The sequence below is a fragment of the Manis javanica genome, chromosome 4, assembly GCF_040802235.1.
Source record: "Manis javanica isolate MJ-LG chromosome 4, MJ_LKY, whole genome shotgun sequence".
Lineage (NCBI taxonomy): Eukaryota > Metazoa > Chordata > Mammalia > Pholidota > Manidae > Manis > Manis javanica.
This window is the reverse complement of record NC_133159.1, coordinates 85,446,030-85,467,151: the sequence shown is the minus strand read 5'-3', so window position 1 is coordinate 85,467,151 and position 21,122 is coordinate 85,446,030. Positions and strand designations below refer to the sequence as shown.

The window sequence follows — 21,122 nt, the reverse complement described above, 5'->3', positions numbered from 1 at the left end:
TAGAAGGGTGAATGACCTGTGGAAACCTCTGATAGGTGTTTCTTCTAGACATCAACATCAAGGCAGCTGGGTTTTTTTTTTTTTTTTTTGAGAGGGCATCTCTCATATTTATTGATCAAATGGTTGTTAACAACAATAAAATTCTGTATAGGGGGGTCAGTGCTCAATGTACAATCATTAATCCATCTCAAGCCTAATTCTCGTCAGTCTCCAATCTTCTGAAGCATAATGAACAAGTTCTTACATGGTGAACGAATTCTTACATAGTGAATAAATTCTTACATGGTGAACAGTACAAGGGCATTCATCACAGAAACTTTCGGTTTTGATCACGCATTATGAACTATAAACAATCAGGTCAAATATGAATATTCATTTGATTTTTATACTTGATTTATATGTTGATCCCACATTTCTCCCTTTATTATTATTATTATTTTTATTTTTAATAAAATGCTGAAGTGGTAGGTAAATGCAAGATAAAGGTAGAAAACATAGTTTAGTGCTGTAAGAGGGCAAATGTAGATGATCAGGTGTGTGCCTATGGACTAAGTATTAATCCAAGCTAGACAAGGGCAGCAAAACATCCATGGATGCAGAAGATTTCTCTCAAAACAGGGGGGGTGAGGTTCTGAGCCTCACCTCTGTTGATCCCCAATTTCTCACCTGATGGCCCCCCTGCGACTGTGCCTGTCTTAGGTTGTTCCTCCCCTGAGGAATCTTACCCGTCTCTGGCTAACCAGTCATCTTCCGGGGCCATACAGGGAAATGTAAAGTTGGTAAGTGAGAGAGAAACCATATTGTTTGAAAAGGTTAGCTTTTTACTTCTTTGCAGATTTATGCCCTGTGGCTTCTATGCCCAGCACTTGTCTCGAGGTATCTTTACCACCTGGAGGAATTATGATACTCGGTAAATTCGATATGAGGCATGAATTCTATTTAAGGGTTGTAATTAGGAAGGAAGAAGAAAAGCTATAGTGGTAGCATATGGAAGAAAACATGGGAGGATTGATTGTTTCTTTGACATATCTTCTTGTAGAGTACCTTAAGCATGTATAGGTTTTAAACTACCAACTAATTTGCGCTCACATATTAACATAATAGCAATACGGTGACATAAACAAAGCAAATCTGTAATTACCATCCATCTCCAGTGAAGCCAAGAAAACCATTTAGGCACCCTAGGCATTTGTGAAAATTTGTCTATGATATGATGGATATTGTCCAACTGTACTTGACCAGTCTGAGAGAAATCAGACAAATTAAAGCAGCCCATTTCTGGGATCTGTTCACATCCCATATGTTCTTTTAACCGTAGATAGTCTATAGTCATAAGATTTTGGAGTGCTACAACTTGCACCCCTCCCAACTCCTGGTTGAGTTCCAACAGTACAGATCCGGTCAAATTCGTTGTCTCACTGTATGCATATGCCAGCCTAGACATCTCCCTCCTCATTCCAATGGCAAGTCCAGGAAACAGTGGGGTGGATGCAGCCACAACTGCAGCATCGCCCAGATCCCTGTGGAGGCTTTTTGATGATCACCCCCCTGGCACAAGTCCTCCAGAGAGTGCTGATGCCGGAAGCTCCTCCTCATATCATATCTTAGTTCATTTTCTGGGTATCCAAGCTAGGCCTTGATCTTCTGCATAGAAACAAACAGACCCTTTGCCCACACTTTGACATGCCCTCCATACCACTGTGCAGAACTCATTGGAGGTCAGCACACAGGAACTGCTTTTTTTTTTTTTTAATTAAGAGAAAGGAATATTACCAGAAAAGAGTACCTCCATAGCTGATCATCTGACACCCTTTAAGTGATCAACATTAAGGATATTTAAAGCATGCATTGATCTTTGATTTACCAATAGTTTTATCCTATCAAGGAGTAATCCCCCTTTTCTTTCTTTCTTTCTTTCTTTTTTTTTTTTTTAATCTTTAATCTACACTTACATGAAGAATACTGTTTACTATGCTCTCCCCTATATCAGGTTCCCCCTAACAACCACATTACGGTTACTGTCCATCAGCTTAGCAAAATGTAGAATCACTACTTGTCCTCTCTGTGTTGTACAGCCCACCCTCCCCTTTCTCCCTCCCCCCCATGCATGCTAATCTTAATACCCCCCTTCTTCTTCCCCCCCCCCCTTATCCCTCCCTGCCCACCCATCCTCCCCCGTTCCTTTCCCTTTGGTACCTGTTAGTCCATTTTTGGGTTCTGTAATTCCGGGCAGCTGGGTTTTTTAAATGGAGGGTGTCAAGCACACATTTGGTTTTGACTGGTAAAGCAAATGATTAGAACTAGTTGAGTTTTAGGTGTTTGAAAATATTCAGGTTAATGAAGACAGGTTTACAGATCAGGATAATACTGTAGAATGGGAATACAATTTGTTCACTTAATCTAGTGCAGTTTTATAACTATCTAATATGTAAGTTGCTTGCCTCCTGAAATTGGAGTAACATGCTTGACAAGTCTGTTATCCACTTGCAGCCAGGAGGATCCTTGTTGTTGGAGCACAGATAACAAACAGGGCAACTAATAAGATGTGTTGTGTTACTTTTTTCTAGAAATTTGGTAGTTTGATGATTTTTTAATAGCAAGGCAAAATCTCATTTCTCAGTCATCTTCTGGATCCATTAGGATGAAATTGCTGCTTTGGGCAATTACCATGAAGTCTCAATCAAGGGCTGTCATATTCTGTTTCTTCAGTGGTTTCTATCAGGGCAGAGAAGATGCCAGTGCTTTTGTGGTTAGGAGACTTGTTTTGGGTCACTCTGATGCCGGGGTTCTTGTTCACGAAGCCAAAGAATGAGCTTCATAAACACACAAGGTAGGAGAGCAAATGGGACCAGCCAGTCTTCCCTGCAACCTGAGGCAAAGAGAAAAAAGTCACACCCTAATTAAGTCCTTTCACTCACCTGTATTACTTTTCCAACATTAAAGTAATTGAGATCCACTGAAAAGTGGAAGTTGAAGTACATTAAAACTCAGAATATTTTGAGTTCTACTATTTTATTGATGCCAAACCAGAATTTAGTATGCTTTTATGTTCCTAGCTTTCAAAAAGCTAACATCAGTATGTTAATATCCCCATAGGTTGTCATTTCAAACGTGATTATCATCATGCTTGATGATTTCTCCTGAATTAGTGCTGAACAAAATTTTTAAAAATTATCTTCATCCACTAATATGTTCTTTGCCAGACATCTGTGAATGTATTTGTTAAAAGATACATAAATGAATCAAGGGAACATCTATCTGTTTTGATACACGATTAGAGTGAGCAAATTTCAGGAATCAGGTTTAGAAGATCAAAATAGGATGATGTCTTTTCTCTTCATACCACCTACTGCATGCTGCTTAAAACCATCTAAGGTGAAGTTGTTACCAAATGAAACTAACCTGTTTCCACTGAGCCAACATACCGCAAAGCCAAACACTGACATGAGCAATGAAACCAAACCCTGACATTGGGATGTGGTGAAAGAAGGCGGGCGTTCCCCAAGCAAGGAGAATGGATAGCTAAAGCTTAAAGTCCTGCACTCACCATTGGCTTATATTACAAGCAAGGGCTTTTAAAGGTTATGGGAAAGGGTTGCAGAATGTGTGATGCGCTTGTGGCATTGTTCTGACGGGTTTGTGGTGAGGTGACAGGGGACTGTTTCAGGAGTGTTAGCTGTCAGCTTTCTGACTCCACAGTGGCTGGAGTCCATGTGCTCATTGTCAGGAGGTGGCGCTTCTGGTGGGGCCTAAATTCCTGCAAAACAAGTCAAGGATACATACATGAGTCAAGAGTCTGTCTGTGGTCTTGAGGAGGGAATCAGAGTCCTGGGCCATTTTATTTTGCTTTACCTTGGTTTGCAAACTCCCATTTTCTTTAATCAATCTACACATTCTGATTCCCATACTGTGGGTCATAATTGATGGACCCAGTCTTCTGTATCAATGAGATGTCTGAGGGCCTTTATCAGATGGGGAATGCCTGTGCAGTTACAAAACATCTTTAGGACTGAAATCACCGTAACGCTTAAGAGCCAAAACATTGGCTACTTTTTCTAAATGAGATGCATTTATGGAAAACAGATTTTCTCAGATTCCAAGAAGAAAGTCTGAAGGTACTTTAATTTTGTGTATCTTGGTTTCTGAGATGACAGTGAGATGTTTCTAATCTCCTTCCTTTTTTATGTGCTTCCTTCTTGTAATAATTGGAAAATTCAAGTTTCTCTTGAGCATGCTTATTCCTTTACTTTTTTGGTCTGTTTTGAGCTTCAGAAAAAAATGTACATAAACCTTACTTTATCTTTACATTCCTCTAATATACTTTCTACCTAATATTCTTTATTGGTAAGCTAGGTAACAGGCATTCTAATAAGCATGAGAAATTACATATTGTCCTGGTTTTTCACTAGAGCTGTTTTTTAACCATTTGCATATGGTTCATATGATCATCTCATCATGATCAGTTGCATTAAATTTGAGAGTCTTATCTGTGCCCAGCGTGCTTCTGAGTTTAGCACTGTGTATTTTATGTGTTACAACTCCTGAGAAAGTTTTGTTAATTAGTTAAGGAATCTAAAATTTTCTGGACTATTAATATGGGTTTTGTTTTAGTTTCTCATAACTATTATATAGAATCTTTATTTTACAAGGGTGTCCATGTCTATAAAACCTATAGCATGCTGTAGGTTTTACTTTTTCTGAATTGTTTTCATGGAGGAAGCCTGACAGACTCACACAGAGGGGAAGTAGGTATACATTCAGGGGATTGTCTGCTTGAATTGTGGACAGTGTCTGACCATGGAATTCAGATGCTTTTTACCAATCCTTCTATTAGTTCTCATAATGGTTAATTTCCTATGACATTGGAATAATTGAAATTCTCTTAAATATTTAAAGAGTGTATGTATTATATCTCACAATGTAATATTTTAAGTTTACATATTTGTACTAAAGCCAGAAATATTTTCAATTTACTGTTCTTAATTTTCAAATTCATAAAGTATATCCATGTGCGTCATTAAAGTTTTACATTCATACAACATACAAATTTATATCCTCATTGTTTTTTTAAAAACAAGTGAACTAATAATCATGCTGCATGATTAAATTGTCAATTTTCAGGAGAGTCTTAAAATTGTCAGGAGACACCTAAAATTTATTTCCAGTCACTCAAAATATCATTCCACAGTGCTAATTTGCATACCATTTTATAATGATTTTGTATCCAGATTTGGATTCAGCATAGTGTATATTCTCCGTTGATATTCCATATATTAACTTTTGAGTCATGTTAACCTGTGTCAAAGTGGACCAATTACATGTAGTCCCCTACGGCCTCACAAAGGGGATAGGTAGTCTTCATCACATAGCCCATATACCTCTGTACCATAAATTCCCTGCAAGGTCACATCACTCCTTCCTGCTGCTTACCCGGTAATTTGTCCTAAGAGAATCCCACCTCAACAGAGCCAGAGTGGTGATTCTCTCTCTCTCCAGTCCCCTCTCTTCATGTTGCTGGGTCGTACCTGCAGGAACAGACTCAGAGCAGCACCACGCAAGAAGCAAAATGACAGCTGAGACGACCCCAGCTTCCGTCCTGTGTTGGCTTCGTGGAGAGGACAGGGTGCAGTGGTTCTGGGGCACCATGGGCCTTAATGGGAGGAGGGGCGGTAAGAGGGAATGCCCTTGTCCCTGTCCTGTTTCCTGTGGCAAGGGTTAGAGAGTTTTCATAGTAGCCAGATGAGGAAAGGCATCATGATGGAAAAAGGGATTTAAAGTTCTCAGTGTTTCCCCAGGCTCCACAAATTATCCATCACACTGGAGGTACAGTAACATTAATACAATACTCATGTACTGCCTTCTCAATGTTCAGTTTCTTAAAAGGTTGAATAGCTTTAGCTTTACAACTTGGTTCATCTGGGGTGAATCAAGCTCTTCATCTGTAACATTTTGCTGTCAGATCGGCTTAATGGCTTAGTATGAACACAGTCATTTAGAAGAGTGTTTTCAGATAATTTCAGACTTACAGAAACCTGCAATATCCTTATTACTCTTTGATTCAGATTTTCCAGTGGTCAGTGCACCACTGCATTTGCTCCATCATAGAAAATTGTCCACTGTATTTTTCCAATTACAGGCACAATTTACCACAGAAATATTACATGACCCATATTAGGAAATCAAAATTGTTGATAATTCTTACCTGCAGACCAGCTTTAAATATCAGCAAGTGTATCAACTATGAGAAAAATATGTCTGCATTGTGGTCCACAGACCTTCTGTCATTTTCATGACCTCAGTTGGATTAGAGTCCAGAGTTCTCCAACATCATGTGCAGGCTCAAGAGTCCTTGTCTTCTTGGCCTTAGAGGGGAAGCTTTCAATGTTTCAATGCTGAGTATAATGTTAACTATAGGTTTGTTGTATATGGACATTATCATGCTGATGCTCTGTTTCTTGGGGGTTTTTACACTAAAAGTATATTGTATTTTGTAGCATGCTTATTCTGACTCAACTGAGATGATATGATTTTTTTCATTTACTTCTAATCTCATGATTTGCACATTGAACCATCCTTGCCTCCTTGGGATAAGTGTCAGCTGATCATGAGGGAATGTGACCTTGAATTTGGTTTACTAATATTTTTAGAAAATGCTCGTCCATTTTATTTTTTATTTTTACTTAAGGTATCATTGATACCTTGAATTTGGTTTTTAATGTGACCTTGAATTTGGTTTACTAATATTTTTAGAAAATGCTCATCCATTTTATTTTTTATTTTTACTTAAGGTATCATTGATATATAATCTTACAAATGTTTCACATGAGCAACAGTGTAGTTACTACATTCCCCTTATTATCAAGTCCACAACACATACCCCATTACAGGCACTGTGCATCAGCATAGTAAGAATTTTACATCTATTTTCAATAAGAATACTGGTCTGCAGTTGTGTTTTTTCATGGTATCCTTATCTGGATTGATATCAGGGTAATGGTGGCCTCATAGAGTGAGCTTGGAAGTGTTCTGTACTCTTCAGTTTTTTGGAAGATTTGAGAAAGATTGACATTAATTCTTTAAGAGTTTGGTAGAATTCTCCAGTGAAGCTCTGCGATACCAGAATCTCTTGTACAGCAAGTGTTCTCTGTCTTTTTTTTCTTCCATTTATTCTTTTATCAAATATTTATTTATTTATTTTATTTTGGTATCATTAATATACAATCACATGAGCAACATTGTGCTTAATAAATTCCCCCCATTATCATATCCCCACCACATACCCCATTACAATCACTGTCCATCAGTGTACTAAGATGCTATAGAGTCACTACTTCTCTGTGCTATACTCTCTTCCCCGTTCCCCCGACTACATTGTGGGTGCTAATTGTAATGCTCCTTATTCCCCTTCTCCCTTCTTCTTCCTTTCCCACCCATCCTCGCCAGTCCCTTTCCATTTGGTAACCGTTAGTCCAGTCTTGGGTTCTCTGAGTCTGCTGCTGTTACGTTCCCTCAATATTTGCTTGGTTGTTAACGCTGCACAGATGAGTGAAATCATTTGGTACTTGTCTTTCTCCATCCTGCTTATTTCACTGAGCATAATACCCTCTAGCTTCATCCATGTTGTTGCAAATGGTAGGATTTGCTTCTTTCTTATGGTTGAATAGTATTCTATTGTGTATATTTACCACCTCTTCCTTATCCATTCATCTACTGATGGACACTTAGGTTGCTTCCGTTTCTTGGCTATTGTAAATAGTGCTGAAATAAACATGGGGGGGGAGTTGCATATGTCTTTTTGAATCTGAGAATTTGTTTTCTTTGGGTAAATTCCTAGCAGTGGAATTCCCAGGTTACATGGTATTTCTATTTTGAGTTTTTTGAGGAACCTCCATAATACTTTTCACAATGGTTGAACTAATTTACATTCCCACCAGCAGTGTAGGATGGTTCCTCTTTCTCCCCATCCTCGCCAGCATTTGTTGTTCCTAATCTTTTGATGTTGGCCATCCTAACTGATATGAGGTGATATTTTATTGTGGTTTTAATTTGTATCTCCCTGATAATTAGCAATGTGGAGCATCTTTTCATGTGTCTGTTGGCCATCTGAATTTCTTCTTTGGAGAAGTGTCTGTTCATATCCTCCGTGTATTTTTTAAAAGAGTTATTTGCTTTTTGGGTGTTGAGGAGTGTGAGTTATGTATTTTGAATGTTAACCCCTAGTCGGACATGTCATTTACAAATATATTCTCCCATACTGTAGGATGCGTTTTTGTTCTGCTGATGGTGTCCTTTGCTGTACAGAAGCTTTTTAACATGATGTAGTCCCATTTGTTCATTTTTTATTTTGTTTCCCTTGCCTGAGGAGATGCGTTCAGGAAAAAGTTGCTAATGTTTATACTCAAGAGAATTTTGCCTGTGTTTTTTTCTTTCATGACTTACATTCAGGTCTTCAGTCCATTTTGAGTTTGCTTTTGTGTATGGGGTTAGACAGCAGTCTAGGTTCATTCTCTTGCATGTAACTGTCCAGTTTTGCCAACACTAGTTGTTGAAGAGGCCGTAATTCCCCCATTGTGTATCCATGGCTCCTTTATTGTATATAAATTGACCATATATGCTTGGTCAATTTCTGGGTTCTCTAGTCTGTTCCATTGGTCTATGGGTCTGTTCTTGTGCTTTTACCAAATTGTCTTGATTACTGTGGCTTTGTAGTAGAGCTTGAAGTTGGAGAGCATGACCCCCCCACTTTATTCTTTGTTCTCAGGATTGCTTTGGCTATTCGTGATCTTCTATGATTCCATACAAATTTTAGAACTATTTGTTGTAGTTCATTGAAGAATGCTGTTGGTATTTTGATAGGGATTGCATTGAATCTGTAGATTGCTTTAGGCAAGATGGCCATTTTGACAGTATTTTTCTTCCTATCTGTGAGCACAGGATGTGTTTCCATTTACTGGCATCTTTAATTTCTCTCATGGGTGTCTTGTAGTTTTCAGAGTATATGTCTTTCACTTCTTGGTTAGGTTTATTCCTAGGTATTTTTTCTTTTTTGATGTAAATGTGAATGTAATTGTTTTCCTGATTTCTATTTATGCTCATTTATCATTAGTGTATAGGAATGTAAGAGATTTCTGTGTATTAGTTTTGTATCTTGCAACTTTGCTGAATTCAGATATTAGATCCAGCAGTTTTGGAGTGGATTGTTTAGAGTTTTTTATGTACAATATCATGTCATCTGCAAACAGTGAGAGTTTAACTTCTTCCTTACCAATCTGGATGCCTTTTATTTCTTTGTGTTGTCTGATTGCTGTGGCGAGGACCTCCATACCTATGTTGAATAAAAGCGGAAAGAGTGGGAATCCTTGTCTTGTTCCTGTTCTTAAAAGGAAAGGCTTTCAGCTTCTTGCTGTTCGGTATGATGTTGGCTCTGGGTTTGTAATATATGACCTTTATTATGTTGAGGTACTTGCCATCTATATCCATTTTGTTGAGAGTTTGTATCATGAAGGAATGTTGAATTTTGTCAAATGCTTTTTCAGCATCCATGGAGATGATCATATAGTTTTTGTCCTTCTTTTTGTTGATGTGGCAGATGATGTTGATGGATTTTCTAATATTGTACCATCCTTGAATCCCTGGAATAAATGCTACTTGGTCATGGTGGATGATCTTTTTGATAATATTTTTGAATTCAATTTGCTAATATTTTGTTGAGTATTTTTGCATCTGTGTTCATCAGGAATATTGGTGTGTAATTTTCTTTTTTTGTGGTGTCTTTGCCTGGTTTTGGTATTAGAGTGATGCTGGCTTCGTAGAATGAGTTTGGGAGTATTCCCTCCTCTTATACTTTTTGGAAAACTAAGGAGGATGGGTGTTAGGTCTTCTCTAAATGTTTGATAAAATTCAGCAGTTTAGGCATCTGATCCAGGGGTTTTGTTCTTTAGGTAGTTTTTTGATTGCCAATCGAGTTTCGTTGCCGGTAATTGGTCTGTTCAGATTTTCTGTTTTTCTTGAGTCAGTCTTGAAAGGTTGTATTTTTCTAGAAAGTTGTCCGTTTCTTCTAGGTTATCCAGTTTGTTAGCATATAATTTTTTCATAGTATTTCTCTAATAATTATTTGTATTTCTGTGGTATCAATAGTGATTCTTCCTTTATCATTTCTGATTCTGCTTGTGTGTGTAGACTCCTTTTTTTCTTGTTAAGTCTGGCTAGGGGCTTATCTATTTTGTTGATTTTCTCTTAAGAAACAGCTCCTGCTTTCATTGATTCTTTCTATTGTTTTATCCTTCTCGATTTTATGTATTTGTGTTCTAATCTTATGTCCCTTCTTCTGCTGACTTTGGCCCTCATTTGTTCTTCTTTTTCCAGTTTCACTGTGAGTTTAGACTGTTTATATGGGATTGTTCCTCTTTCCTGAGGTAGGCCTGTATTGCAATATACTTCCCTCTTAGGATGGTCTTGCTGTGTCCCACAGATTTTGCAATGTTGAATCATTGTTGTCATTTGTCTCCATATATTGCTTGATCACTGTCTTTACTTGGTCATTGATCCTTTGATTATTTAGGAGCATGTTATTAAGCCTACATGTGTTTGTGGGCTTTTTTGTTTTCTTTGTGTAATTTCTTTCTACTTTTCGTACCTTTCCTGACCTGAGAGGCTGGTAGAATTTCTATCTTTTTGAATTGACTGAGGATCTTCTTGTGGGCTACATCATCTATTCTTGAAAAAGTTCCATTTACACTCAGGGAGAGGCCTCTGTGATTTGCGCTTGTAGCTGCTCTGGGTGTGCCATCCCTCTTGCTAGCCAGACACGATTGCCTCAGTAGTGAATTGTGAGCTGGTGCCGGTGGGCAGGAAGGTGCAGCAGGCTGTGTATCATGGTGGGGGGCCTCAGAGCTGCATAGCCAGCTGGGGTGGTAGAGCATCTGAAGCTCCTAAAAGTTCCCCCACCTGCTGGGCAGAGTGCACCCAGACACTTTTTTACACCTTTCCTTTCTCCCAAGCAGCAAGGTCTGTGCAATCCTTGTCCCTTTAGCAGCTGTCTCGCCAGTAGGGAGTCTTATCTCAGACTGCCCGCTTTCCTTTTGTCCCAGAGCAGCCGGATGTGGATCTTTGTGTTCCACAAGTGGCTGGAATCTCAGTCTCTCAAAGTATTCCGCTTGTCTTAGCTTTCCAACCCCACTGATCTCCAGAGCACCATGTAAGGTAGGTTTGTCCTCCCACAGCAGATCTCCAGGGCTGGGTGTTCAGCAGTCCTAGGTATCCAGCCCCTTCCCAGTCTGGTGAGCTTGGGTGGGGGAAAGGTTTGGGTCCCCGTGGATCACGGTTATGGTACATCCCTATTATTGAGGTCTGCTGGTCTCCCCAAGTGTAGACAGTTTGCTGAAGCTTTCTTTCCTATTGTTCTTTCAGGATTTGGTGTAGTTATATTTTCATATTATGTATGTGGTTTTCGGAGGTCTCTTCCTCAACTCTCATGCCGCCATCTTTACTCCCATCAAAATAATACTTTTTTCAGTTTCACTTCTTTAGGTTACCTTTTCCCACCTCTCTTCATCTTGTAGTTTGTTTCTCTCCTTGGATCTCAAGTGAGTCTCCTGTAAGGGAGCACCTGTAAGGAGTAGGTGGTCTTGAGTGAAGGATAGCTTTGTTTAGTATTATGCTTTCCTATCTACCTACCTATCTATCTCTTTATCCACCATCTATCTGTCTATCTATCTGTCATCTATCTATCTATGATCTATCATCTATTTATCTACTCCCATCTTTGTATCTGTCTAATTAATCTATCATCTATATGTATGCATATCAGCCTAATCTATCCATCTATGTATCTATTTTCTCACTGTTGTCAATGTGCTGTCACTAGGTGCACATTCATTCCTCTGTGTCCTTCTCAGTCTCAATTCCTTGTGTTTGTTTATGTGAGTTAGCTGTGTGTTTGGGTCTTGAGAGGAGTGGCCTGGGTGGAACGTCTCCTGGGTAGGTGGCCGGAGTCTGCTGGGTGTGGGTGGTGTGGTTGGCGGGCTGGACTCCTGAACCTGTGCAGGTTGGTGACCTCCAGCTGCTCTGCCCCGGGGCCAGTCCTGCTGGGGCGGCTGCGTGAGCTACGGGGCATATCCGAGGCCCCACGCAGGGAGCACCCTGGCTGGCCTGCGGGGGGCCGAGGCAGGTGCATGCCAAGTAGTAGGTCTTTGTGCCATTGTGCCGATGTCACCTTGGTGGCCCATCTCCGAGAGCATGCGTATAGTCACTGGTTAAGGGAACTACCTTTTGGTGACACGCGGGGCTGTTGTGGGCCAGTGGCCCATGGGCTTCCTGAGGCGGCAGGCCAGCTAGCTTGTGGGGAAACTGCTCCCCTCTGCTGTCAAGGTGGAGGTGGAGTTTCAGTGCATTTAGGCATTTAGATGTGAGTCAGGTCTATCTGAAATGGAATAATAGCGTTGAGAGCTATGTTTCATGTTGGTGTGAAGAGGGTGCTTAGCATAAAGAGGGGTGATGGTGGCAGGAATTCTAGGAATGTTTATGTTCCTGCATTTATTTATTTTCTGTTAAGGGAAGTGATTCTGAAGGAACTTTGTACTCATGGATGAAGGTGGTGCATAAGGTCATCCCATGTCAGCCACAGTGAGATGAAGTGATGTAGTAGAATTAAAGCCTTGTACACCTTGGCCTGATACATAGGAGATACTCCGTGGGTGCTCTTTGCTGCTCTCCTGTCCTGGCTTATTTAACTAACTTGATGGTTCAGAGTGGTCCCAGCAACATTTCCAGCAAGATCTTTCTAAAATTGCATAGAAACACTTGGCAAAGATATCCCCAGAGGCTAGTGGAAAATTTTGCTCTTTCTGGTCACAGTTTGCAAGATGTTTGCTGTATCCTGCATTCCTTTGTTACTTTTGCATCTCTCCTGTGATTGTAGACCAATAAGGGCAGTGGTGTACACATGCTCGCACGCATACACACACACACGGCTGAGACTTCACGGAGACCCCAGTTATCGGAAATTGCAGCCCACACTTTAAAAAAAATGTACATAAGTTGTGCTCCTGGTCTTTCCCCCATAGGGAGAGGACTTCAAAGTGCAGAGGTGGATGGGCACAGATACCTATGCAGACACGTAAGCACAAATATCTATGCGTAGGCTCTCTCCATCTGTCGTCTAAGTGCGTCTCTGTTTACCTACATATCCGTGTTAGTCTACTCAAGTTGATAAACAGCCTGTCACTGAGTGGGGGCTTAATCCATACACACTGATTTCTCGCCGTTCTGGAAGCGGAAGTCCAAGACCAAGGCAGGTTCAGTTCCTGGTGAGGTCCCTTCTTCTGGCTTGCATATGGCCACATCCCTGCTGTGTCCTCACAGGGTTGAGGGAGAAAGCTCTGTCCCCTGTTCCTCTTAATAGCACTGATTGCGTAATGGCCACTCCACCCACACCCTACACCATCATGATATCTTCTGAACCCAATTACCTCCAAAGGCCCCACCTCCCCGTACCATGACAGTGGGGGTTAGGACTTCAACCCTGCCTCAGTTCAAACATGGATGTGTGTGTGTATGTGTGTGTGTGTGTGTGTGTGGTAGGGGTTTAGGAGAAGGGGGAGATGGTGAGGTGACGGCCCAAAAATTCAGTCCGTAACTCTGTGTATATATATATATATATATATCATCTATCTATCGTCTATCTAATCTATCAATATCTATCACCTATCTGTCTAATCTATCTAACCTACCTATATCATTTATCCTATCTAGTCTGTTATCTGTCATCTATATATATTTTATCTATCTATTGTCTGTCAATCTATTCATCTAATCTGTGAATATCTATCATCTGTCTAATCTATCTATATCTATCTAATCTACCATCTATCACCTGTCATCTATCTGTCATCTACCTATCATCATCTTTTTGTCTACCCACCTATCCTTATGTACAGAACAGTTAACCCAAGATGGCTGTCTAACATGCCTATCTATCTATCTATCTATATCTATGTATGTATGTATGTATGTATGTATGTATGTATCTATCTATTCTATCTATACCTATCATCTATCCTATCTAATCTATCATCTGTCTTTCTATCTATCAGTCTGTCTATCTATCTATCTATCTATCTATCGTCATCTTTTTGTCTCCCCATCTATCCTTATGTACAGAACAGTTATCAAGATGGCTTATATGTCACTTCCCTACTTATGTTTCCAAAAACTTGCAAGGTAACTAGGCCGTAGAGACAGCACTTGGGTTCACTGAGACATTTGCACGTCGAGTCAACAGCGTGTGATTATGAAACTAGTAAATGGTGGTGCAGGGACTTCAACCTATATCTCTGTCCCTGGTCCTCTTTTCCCTCCTTGCTGACTCTATTCCAGCTGCATTTGTTGACTGACTGCTCCCTGAAGATCACAAGTATCCTTCCTCTTGGCTTTTTCAGTAATTTATCCCATTGTATGGAATGCTTTTGCCTCAGATACCTGGTTCAGTCACCTCCTTCTAGACTGTTCAAGTTCCACCTCCCTGGTGAGGCTTACCCTGTCCACTGTTTATTTTGAAAGCCCTGCTTTTCTCTGCTATAATCGCAGTCCTCCATATCCTGCTTTTTATTCTTCGTAGTGTTTGTTACCAGCCTAGCTACCGGAAAACTTACAGGTGTTCATTGTCTCTTTCCTCCCCTCCAACTAGAATGTGGTCTCCACAAGTTAGGAATTCTGCGTGCATTAAGTCTGGTGGAGACCCTGCAGACTCTAGGGTCAGCGAGAAGCGGGCACAGTTGTAACTCAACGTGGTTCGACATTTTAGCAGTTTAGGTTAGAGTCAGTCCAGCCAGTCATTAAAGAGGACCTTTTCTGGTATTACTAAGCTACTTGATAAATTCTAAGCAAGCTTAAATTTTCAATAATCATGCAGCAGGCAGAAGCACTTCCTTCTGTCGTTCCTCCAGCCTCGAGGACCTGGATGCCAAATGCGTTCTCTCGTGGGGAAGTGGGAATGCATGAGGATGATCGGCCAAAGTCTAAGTTACACGAGACACACACATACAGAATTAAACATGTTTAAAAACCAAAATGATAAGAGTGGTTTCCTGTGTCACAGCAGGGATTCCCCAACCTCCGGTGAGCTCAGAGCAGTGGGAGAGGAGAGGGAAGGGGCCGCATAATCCAACCCAGCCTCCTTCCCCCGGACTTGCCTCCCCCTGGGTTGCCATCCATTAAACGCTCAGCACGCAGACCTCGCGGTGAGCATGCACGCACAGTCGTAAAACGCGGCTACTTCCACATCCCAGTCACTGGGGCATGGAACATGTTGCATAGTTAAGTGTGGCTCAGAACATTATCACGTATGTGTGTTCTTCCTCTGTCGCCGAGTCAAAAGAGTAAACAGAGCAGAGGCGTACTAGCAAAAACAGGGTTTAGTGTGAACATATAATATACACACATATTCTGGGAAAGATTTCGTTACATGGACAGGAGGATGTGAAGCCCCTATAAATGGACATAGGCCTTGCCTGGAGCCGGGGGAGACCTGTGGGTGCCATTGACGAGGGCTGTGGCACGTCCACCGGGTCGGAGTCCGAGTTAGGGGTAGGGCCGAGGCCGTTGGCTGTGCCTCCCACGGCATCGTATGGGGCCAGGGAAGACCGGACAATGACCACCAGCGTGGTGAGCATCTGAGGTGAGCAGGAGGCCCACGGTGGTGCCGCCCATGGCCTCGTGTGGGGCCCGGGGGGACTAGTATGTGCCTTTCCTGAGGGCGGTGGTGAGCCCATCGGGTCCTAGTCTGACTTCCGGGTAGGGCCGAGGCCGTCGTCTGTGCCTCCCATGGCACCGTGTGGGGCCAGGGGAGGCAGGACGACGACCGCCCATGCGGTTGGTGTCCGAGGTGCGCGGGAGGCTGGCGGTGGTGCTGCCCATGGCCAGGTTTGGGGCCGGGGGGCAGTTGTAGCTGGCTTTCCTGAGGGCGGTGGCGTGCCCCTTGGCTTTTCTTCCGACTTCCGGGTAGGGCCGAGGCTGTCGTCTGTGCCTCCCACGGCATCGAGTGGGGCCAGGGGAGACAGGATGATGACCGCCTGCACGGTCGGTGTCCGAGGTGCGCGGGAGGCCGACAGTGATGCTGCCCACGGCCTTGTCTGGGCCTGGGGGGCAGTTGTAGGTGGCTTTCCCGAGGGCGGTGGCGTGCCTGTTGGGTCCCAGCCCGACTTCCGGGTAGGGCCGAGGCCGTCGTCTGTGCCTCCCACGGCATCGAGTGGGGCCAGGGGAGGCAGTGCGACGACCGCCCGCGCGGTGGGCGTCCGAGTTGCGCGGGAGGCTGGCGGTGGTGCTGCCCACGGCCTCGTGTGGGGCTGCGGGGGACCGGAGGATGACGGCCAGCCAGGGTGGTGTCGTGTCCATCACCTCCTCTTGATCGTCATCGTCGGCCTTCGGGGCGGCAGTGGTGCTGCCCACGGCCTTGTCTGGGCCCGGCCGGCAGTTGTAGGTGTCTTTCCTGAGGGCGGTGGCGTGCCCATCGGGTCCCAGCCCGACCTCTGGGTAGGGCCGAGGCCGTCGCCTGTGCCTCCCACGGCACCGTGTGGGGCCAGGGGAGGCAGGACGATGACCACCCATGCGGTCGGTGTCCGAGGTGCGCGGGAGGCCGGCGGTGGTGCTGCCCACGGCCAGGTTTGGGGCCAGGGGGCAGTTGTAGCTGGCTTTCCTGAGGGCGGTGGCGTGCCTGTCGGGTCCCAGCCCAACCTCTGGGTAGGGCTGAGGCCGTCGTCTGTGCCTCCCGCGGCATCGAGTGGGGCCAGGAGAGGCAGGACGACGACCTCCCACGCGGTGGGCATCCGAGGTGCGTGGGAGGCCGGCAGTGGTGCTGCCCACGGCCTTGCCTGGGCCCGGCAGGCAGGTGTAGGTGGCTTTCCCGAGGGCGGTGGCGTGCCTGTCGGGTCTTCGTCCAACTTCCGGGTAGGGCCGAGGCCGTCGTCTGTGCCTCCCACGGCATCGTGTGGGGCCCGGGGAGAACGGATGACGACTGCCTGCGCGGTGGACGTCTGAGGTGCACAGGAGGCCGGCGGTGGTGGTTCTGCCCACGGCCCTGTGTGGGGCCGGGGGCGCCCGGAAGATGACGGCCAGCGACGGTGGCATCCTGTCCATTGGCTTCGCGTTGAGTGTCAGAGGCCGCCTTCGGGCCGGTGCTTGTGCTGCCCACGGCCTTGTCTGGTGGCTGACTCTGGATGGCGGTTTTGCAGAGGCAGGACACCTTGAGGCGGGCTGGTAGTGGTGGCCGTGTGCCCTGCCGAGGAGGGGCTCGTCTGGGTGGTCTCTCTCCAGCCGTCTGCTGGGAGCCTAGGATGGTCCAGAGGCCCAGGACTGCTCCCCGGGGAAGTGGGAACTCTGCTGGGAGAAGTGGGAAAAGACAGCTGCTAAAGGCACAGGATTCTGGTGGAACAGCCTGTGACCAGGGCAGTGGGCAGGTGCAGGGTGCTCCCTGGCAGGAGGGGAGGGGGCGGCATCCCGGGGACGGGAAGGACCGGCGGGCGAAGAAGGTGGGGCTGGGGAGGCGGCAGGCGGGGTGGGGCAACGAACCTTAGGAAGGAGGAAACTGTCCACACGGAAAAATGGGTTGTGGTGTGTGCCAAATGATCCGAGGAAAGGGTCTGAAGCTAGGGAGAGGGTCTCCTTTGCTGCTAACTCCTTCTCAGGCCAAGCACGCACTGAGCTGCCCAGCTAGGGTGAGCCTGATACGTATGTCAACCAGGGGACGCATCACAAAGCGGCCTGGGCCACTGTGACGTCAGCCAGGGCCCGCATCACCAAGTCCCCACTGCCTTGAGCACACCGGCCCTGCCCAGAGAAGACCCTGGGCCAAGGCCACGGCGCGGCCCCCAGGCCAACCCCAGTCGAATCCCTAGCCCCCAGGACTGCCCGCTGAGGGCCGTGCAGGTGTTTGGACCAACGAGGCCATCATGCAGACTGTCGAGGGCTGCAGTGCCCACGTCTGTCAGAGCTCAGCCCACCCGGGTGCTGGCTCTGCATGGGCTCGGCACCCAGGGTGCGGCGGGTGGCCAGTGCCGTGCCCCCGCGGTCCCGGAGGCCAGGGCCTGCTCACAGCCCGGCGCGGAGCCACCCAGAGGCTGCCCAGGGCACGGCCCGCCCTTTCCCGGGCCTTCCCAGCTTCTCTGGGACACCTGGAGCCAGGCATGCCTTCTCAGCCATGGCCAGCCAGGTGGCTGACTTCTGAGGGGAGGGTGCAGACCCCATGACTTGCCTTCCTAGCTAGCGGGCAGGTTCTTTCTTTGCTTCTCACGGAAAGCGTAGGTCAGGGACCACCAGGTCTCAGCAGAGCCACATCCCGCATTCTGACTGGGCCTGGCCACCCAGATTTTCTCTCTGGTCTAGTTTTGGGGGCCTGTGTCTCAGACGTGAATAACACAACACAGTAAACTGGGAAACACTTTTTGTTTTTAAATGCATCTCCTTTAGACTCTTCGTCTCGATGGTGTCGCCGTTCTTGCCCGTCAGCCAGGCTGGAAGCTTGCGGGGCAACCTTGCCTCCTCTCAGCAGTCAGCCTGTCCATTCCCGATCCTGACAGTTCATCCTTTATGTCATAACCCGCGAAGCTCGTGTCCTGTGTCAGTAACCCTGCTTCTAGTTTCTCAGGTCTTTCCTGGTGGACCTAGTCCCTGCCTGCTCACTGTTTTACTGTGGAAGCACTGACACTGTTACGGAATAAAATGTGAAATCCTCCATCCCCAACTCACGGCCTGGCCTTAACTTTGACTACATGTCCATCCCTATGAGCCAAGCTTCCTGCTCCTTGGAAAGACCCTGTCTCGTGCCTTCTTGTCTCTGAATTATTTCCTCTGGGGGTTCCCACCTCTTACCTCTGGTTTTTAAGACATTTCACCCTAGCAGAAGAACATGGATTGTTGAAGACCCAGCTCTCTAGTCACCTCCTCTTGGAGACTTCCCGTGCACTCTCACTTAGGCGTGCCCTCTTCTCCCTTCTCCGTACTTGGCAAGAACCTCCCATATCAGATTTGAGTGTGTAAGCTCGTGCACATCACCCTTCAGGTAACGGGATCTGTTGAGCAGCGGTGACACAGTGAATGGCTGGACTCGGCTTCAGAGCTCAGCTGCCTGTTCAGTGGTACCTGGTGCCGCCCGCTCCTTCGCCAACCATGTGTTATGTTCCAAACCGTGCGGAATATAAACGCGGGCGAGGTGCCACCGACGACCCCTCAGTCCCCGCCGTGTATACCCCCAGGTGCTTAGGGAGAGGCCCGGCGAGCCAAGCCCCACAGTCTTACCTTTAACAGCGATGAGCGCACAGCGTGTGGGGCAGGCCCCAGATGCTGCTGCTGCTGCCGTGATGACTTCTCTCTCTGGCCCAGTGGGGTAGGGTTCCAGATCTCTTCTTGTTCTCTGCCTGTGCTTTTTCCATAGTGGTGTAGTTTTGTTGTATGGGGGCGGCTTCTTTCATGTCTCTGAAGGAATTAAGTATGGGTCTCAGAAGTCTCTTTTCTCTTGCCTTCATTGTGTCAGTTTTCATTGTACTGTACCGTCTTTTATTTCTATGTCTTTGGGTTTTCTCCCGCTGCTACTGCTTTTCCTCTGAGATCTGAGAGGACCTGTACCACAGGCCTGTTGTAGACAGAAGAGGAAACTTGGTGCTTTGCTCACCACCATGTTTGAGGGACATCGGCGTGATCACCGCTGATAGGAGGAGGGACAAGTAGAAAGGAACACCCAAGTTCTAGACAGGAGCAGTTGGGAGCAAAGAGTGTGTTGTGGAGTGACGTGTTTATTTGAGCGTCCAAACTTCCTTCTGTATCTGGTTATTACTTCTTTACATTCGTGAACATCATAAAAACCACTGATTTCAAAAGCCCAGACGCATATTATCATGGCAGTTTGGTTGTTGAGGTGAGAAAAAATGAGAAGGGCCTCGCCGTACCACTGAATCCATGACTGGGCACTGCCAAAACCAAAACAGAAAGAATCCATGGTGGCCGGAAGGGCTATTTTCTACTGACTGTCTCTCTGGGGACTTAGAATCTTTCTCTCTCTCTCTCTCTCTCTCTCTCTCTCTCTCTCTCTCTCTCTCTCTCTCTCTCTCTCTCTGTGTGGTGTGGTGTGGTGTCAGTAATGGACAATTACATGAGCAACACACTGTGGCTACTAGACTCCCCCTCTCCCCTGCTCCCACCCCCATTATCAAGTCTGCTCCCCAGACCCCATTACAGTCGCTGTCCATCAGCGTAGTAAGATGCTGTAGAATCACGACTTGTCTTCTGTGTGCTATACTGCCTTCGCCGTGGCCCCCCACCCCCTACATTATGTGTGTGGACTGTAATGCCCCTTTTCCCCCCTTATCCCTCCCTCCCTTCCCACCCATCCTCCCAGGTCCCTTTCCCTTTGGCAACTGTTAGTCCATTCTTGGGTTCTGTGAGTCTGCTGCTGTCTTGTTCCTTCCATTTTTGCTTTGTTCTCATACTCCACAGAGGAGCGAAATCCTTCGATACTTTCATTCTCCACCTGGCTTATTTCACTGAGCATAACACCCTCTAGCTCCATCCGTGTTGTTGAAATGGCGATAAGATTTTTCTTCTTCTTATGGCTGAATGATATTCCATAGTGTGTATGGACCACCTCTTCTTTATCCATTCATCTCCTGGTGGACACGTAGGTTGCTTCCATTTCTTGGCTGTTGTACATAGTGCTGCGATCAACATAGGGGCACATATGTCTGTTTGAAACTGGGCTCCTGCATTCTTAGGGTAAATTCCTAGGAGAGGAATTCCTGGGTCAAATGGTATTTCTCTTTTTCGGCTTTTTGGGGAACCTCCATACTGCTTTCCACAATGGTTGAGCTGACTGCCATTCCCACCAGCAGTGTAGGAGGATTCCCTTTTCTCCACACCCTTGCCTGACATCTGTTGTTGTCTGTCTTTTGGGTGGTGGCCATCCTAACTGGTGTGAGGTGATACACCCCATTGTGGTTTTAGTGTGCATTTCTCTGATGGTTAGCAATGCGGAGCGTTTTCTCATGTGCCTGTCGGCCACCTGAAATCGCTTCTGTGGAGAAGTGTCTGTTCACATCCTCTGCCCATTTTGTAATTGGGAGTTATTTGCTTTTTGT

General features: G+C 45.4%; 2 protein-coding genes across 8 annotated transcripts in view; one reads left to right on the top strand and one right to left on the bottom strand.

The window, feature by feature from the left end:
- LOC108388365 (mitochondrial adenyl nucleotide antiporter SLC25A24-like) overlaps positions 1–21,122 on the top strand; it is a 109,827-nt gene that overhangs the window by 16,844 nt on the left and 71,861 nt on the right. The gene's annotated exons all lie outside the window — the stretch shown is intronic.
- On the bottom strand, positions 14,100–20,201 carry LOC140848713 (uncharacterized). The gene is made up of 2 exons (XM_073232933.1): positions 17,566–20,201; positions 14,100–17,373 (listed from the first exon to the last, which is right to left on the bottom strand). The coding sequence occupies exon 2, from the start codon at positions 17,131–17,133 to the stop codon at positions 15,733–15,735; it is 1,401 nt and encodes a 466-aa protein (XP_073089034.1). The 5' UTR covers positions 17,134–17,373; positions 17,566–20,201; the 3' UTR covers positions 14,100–15,732.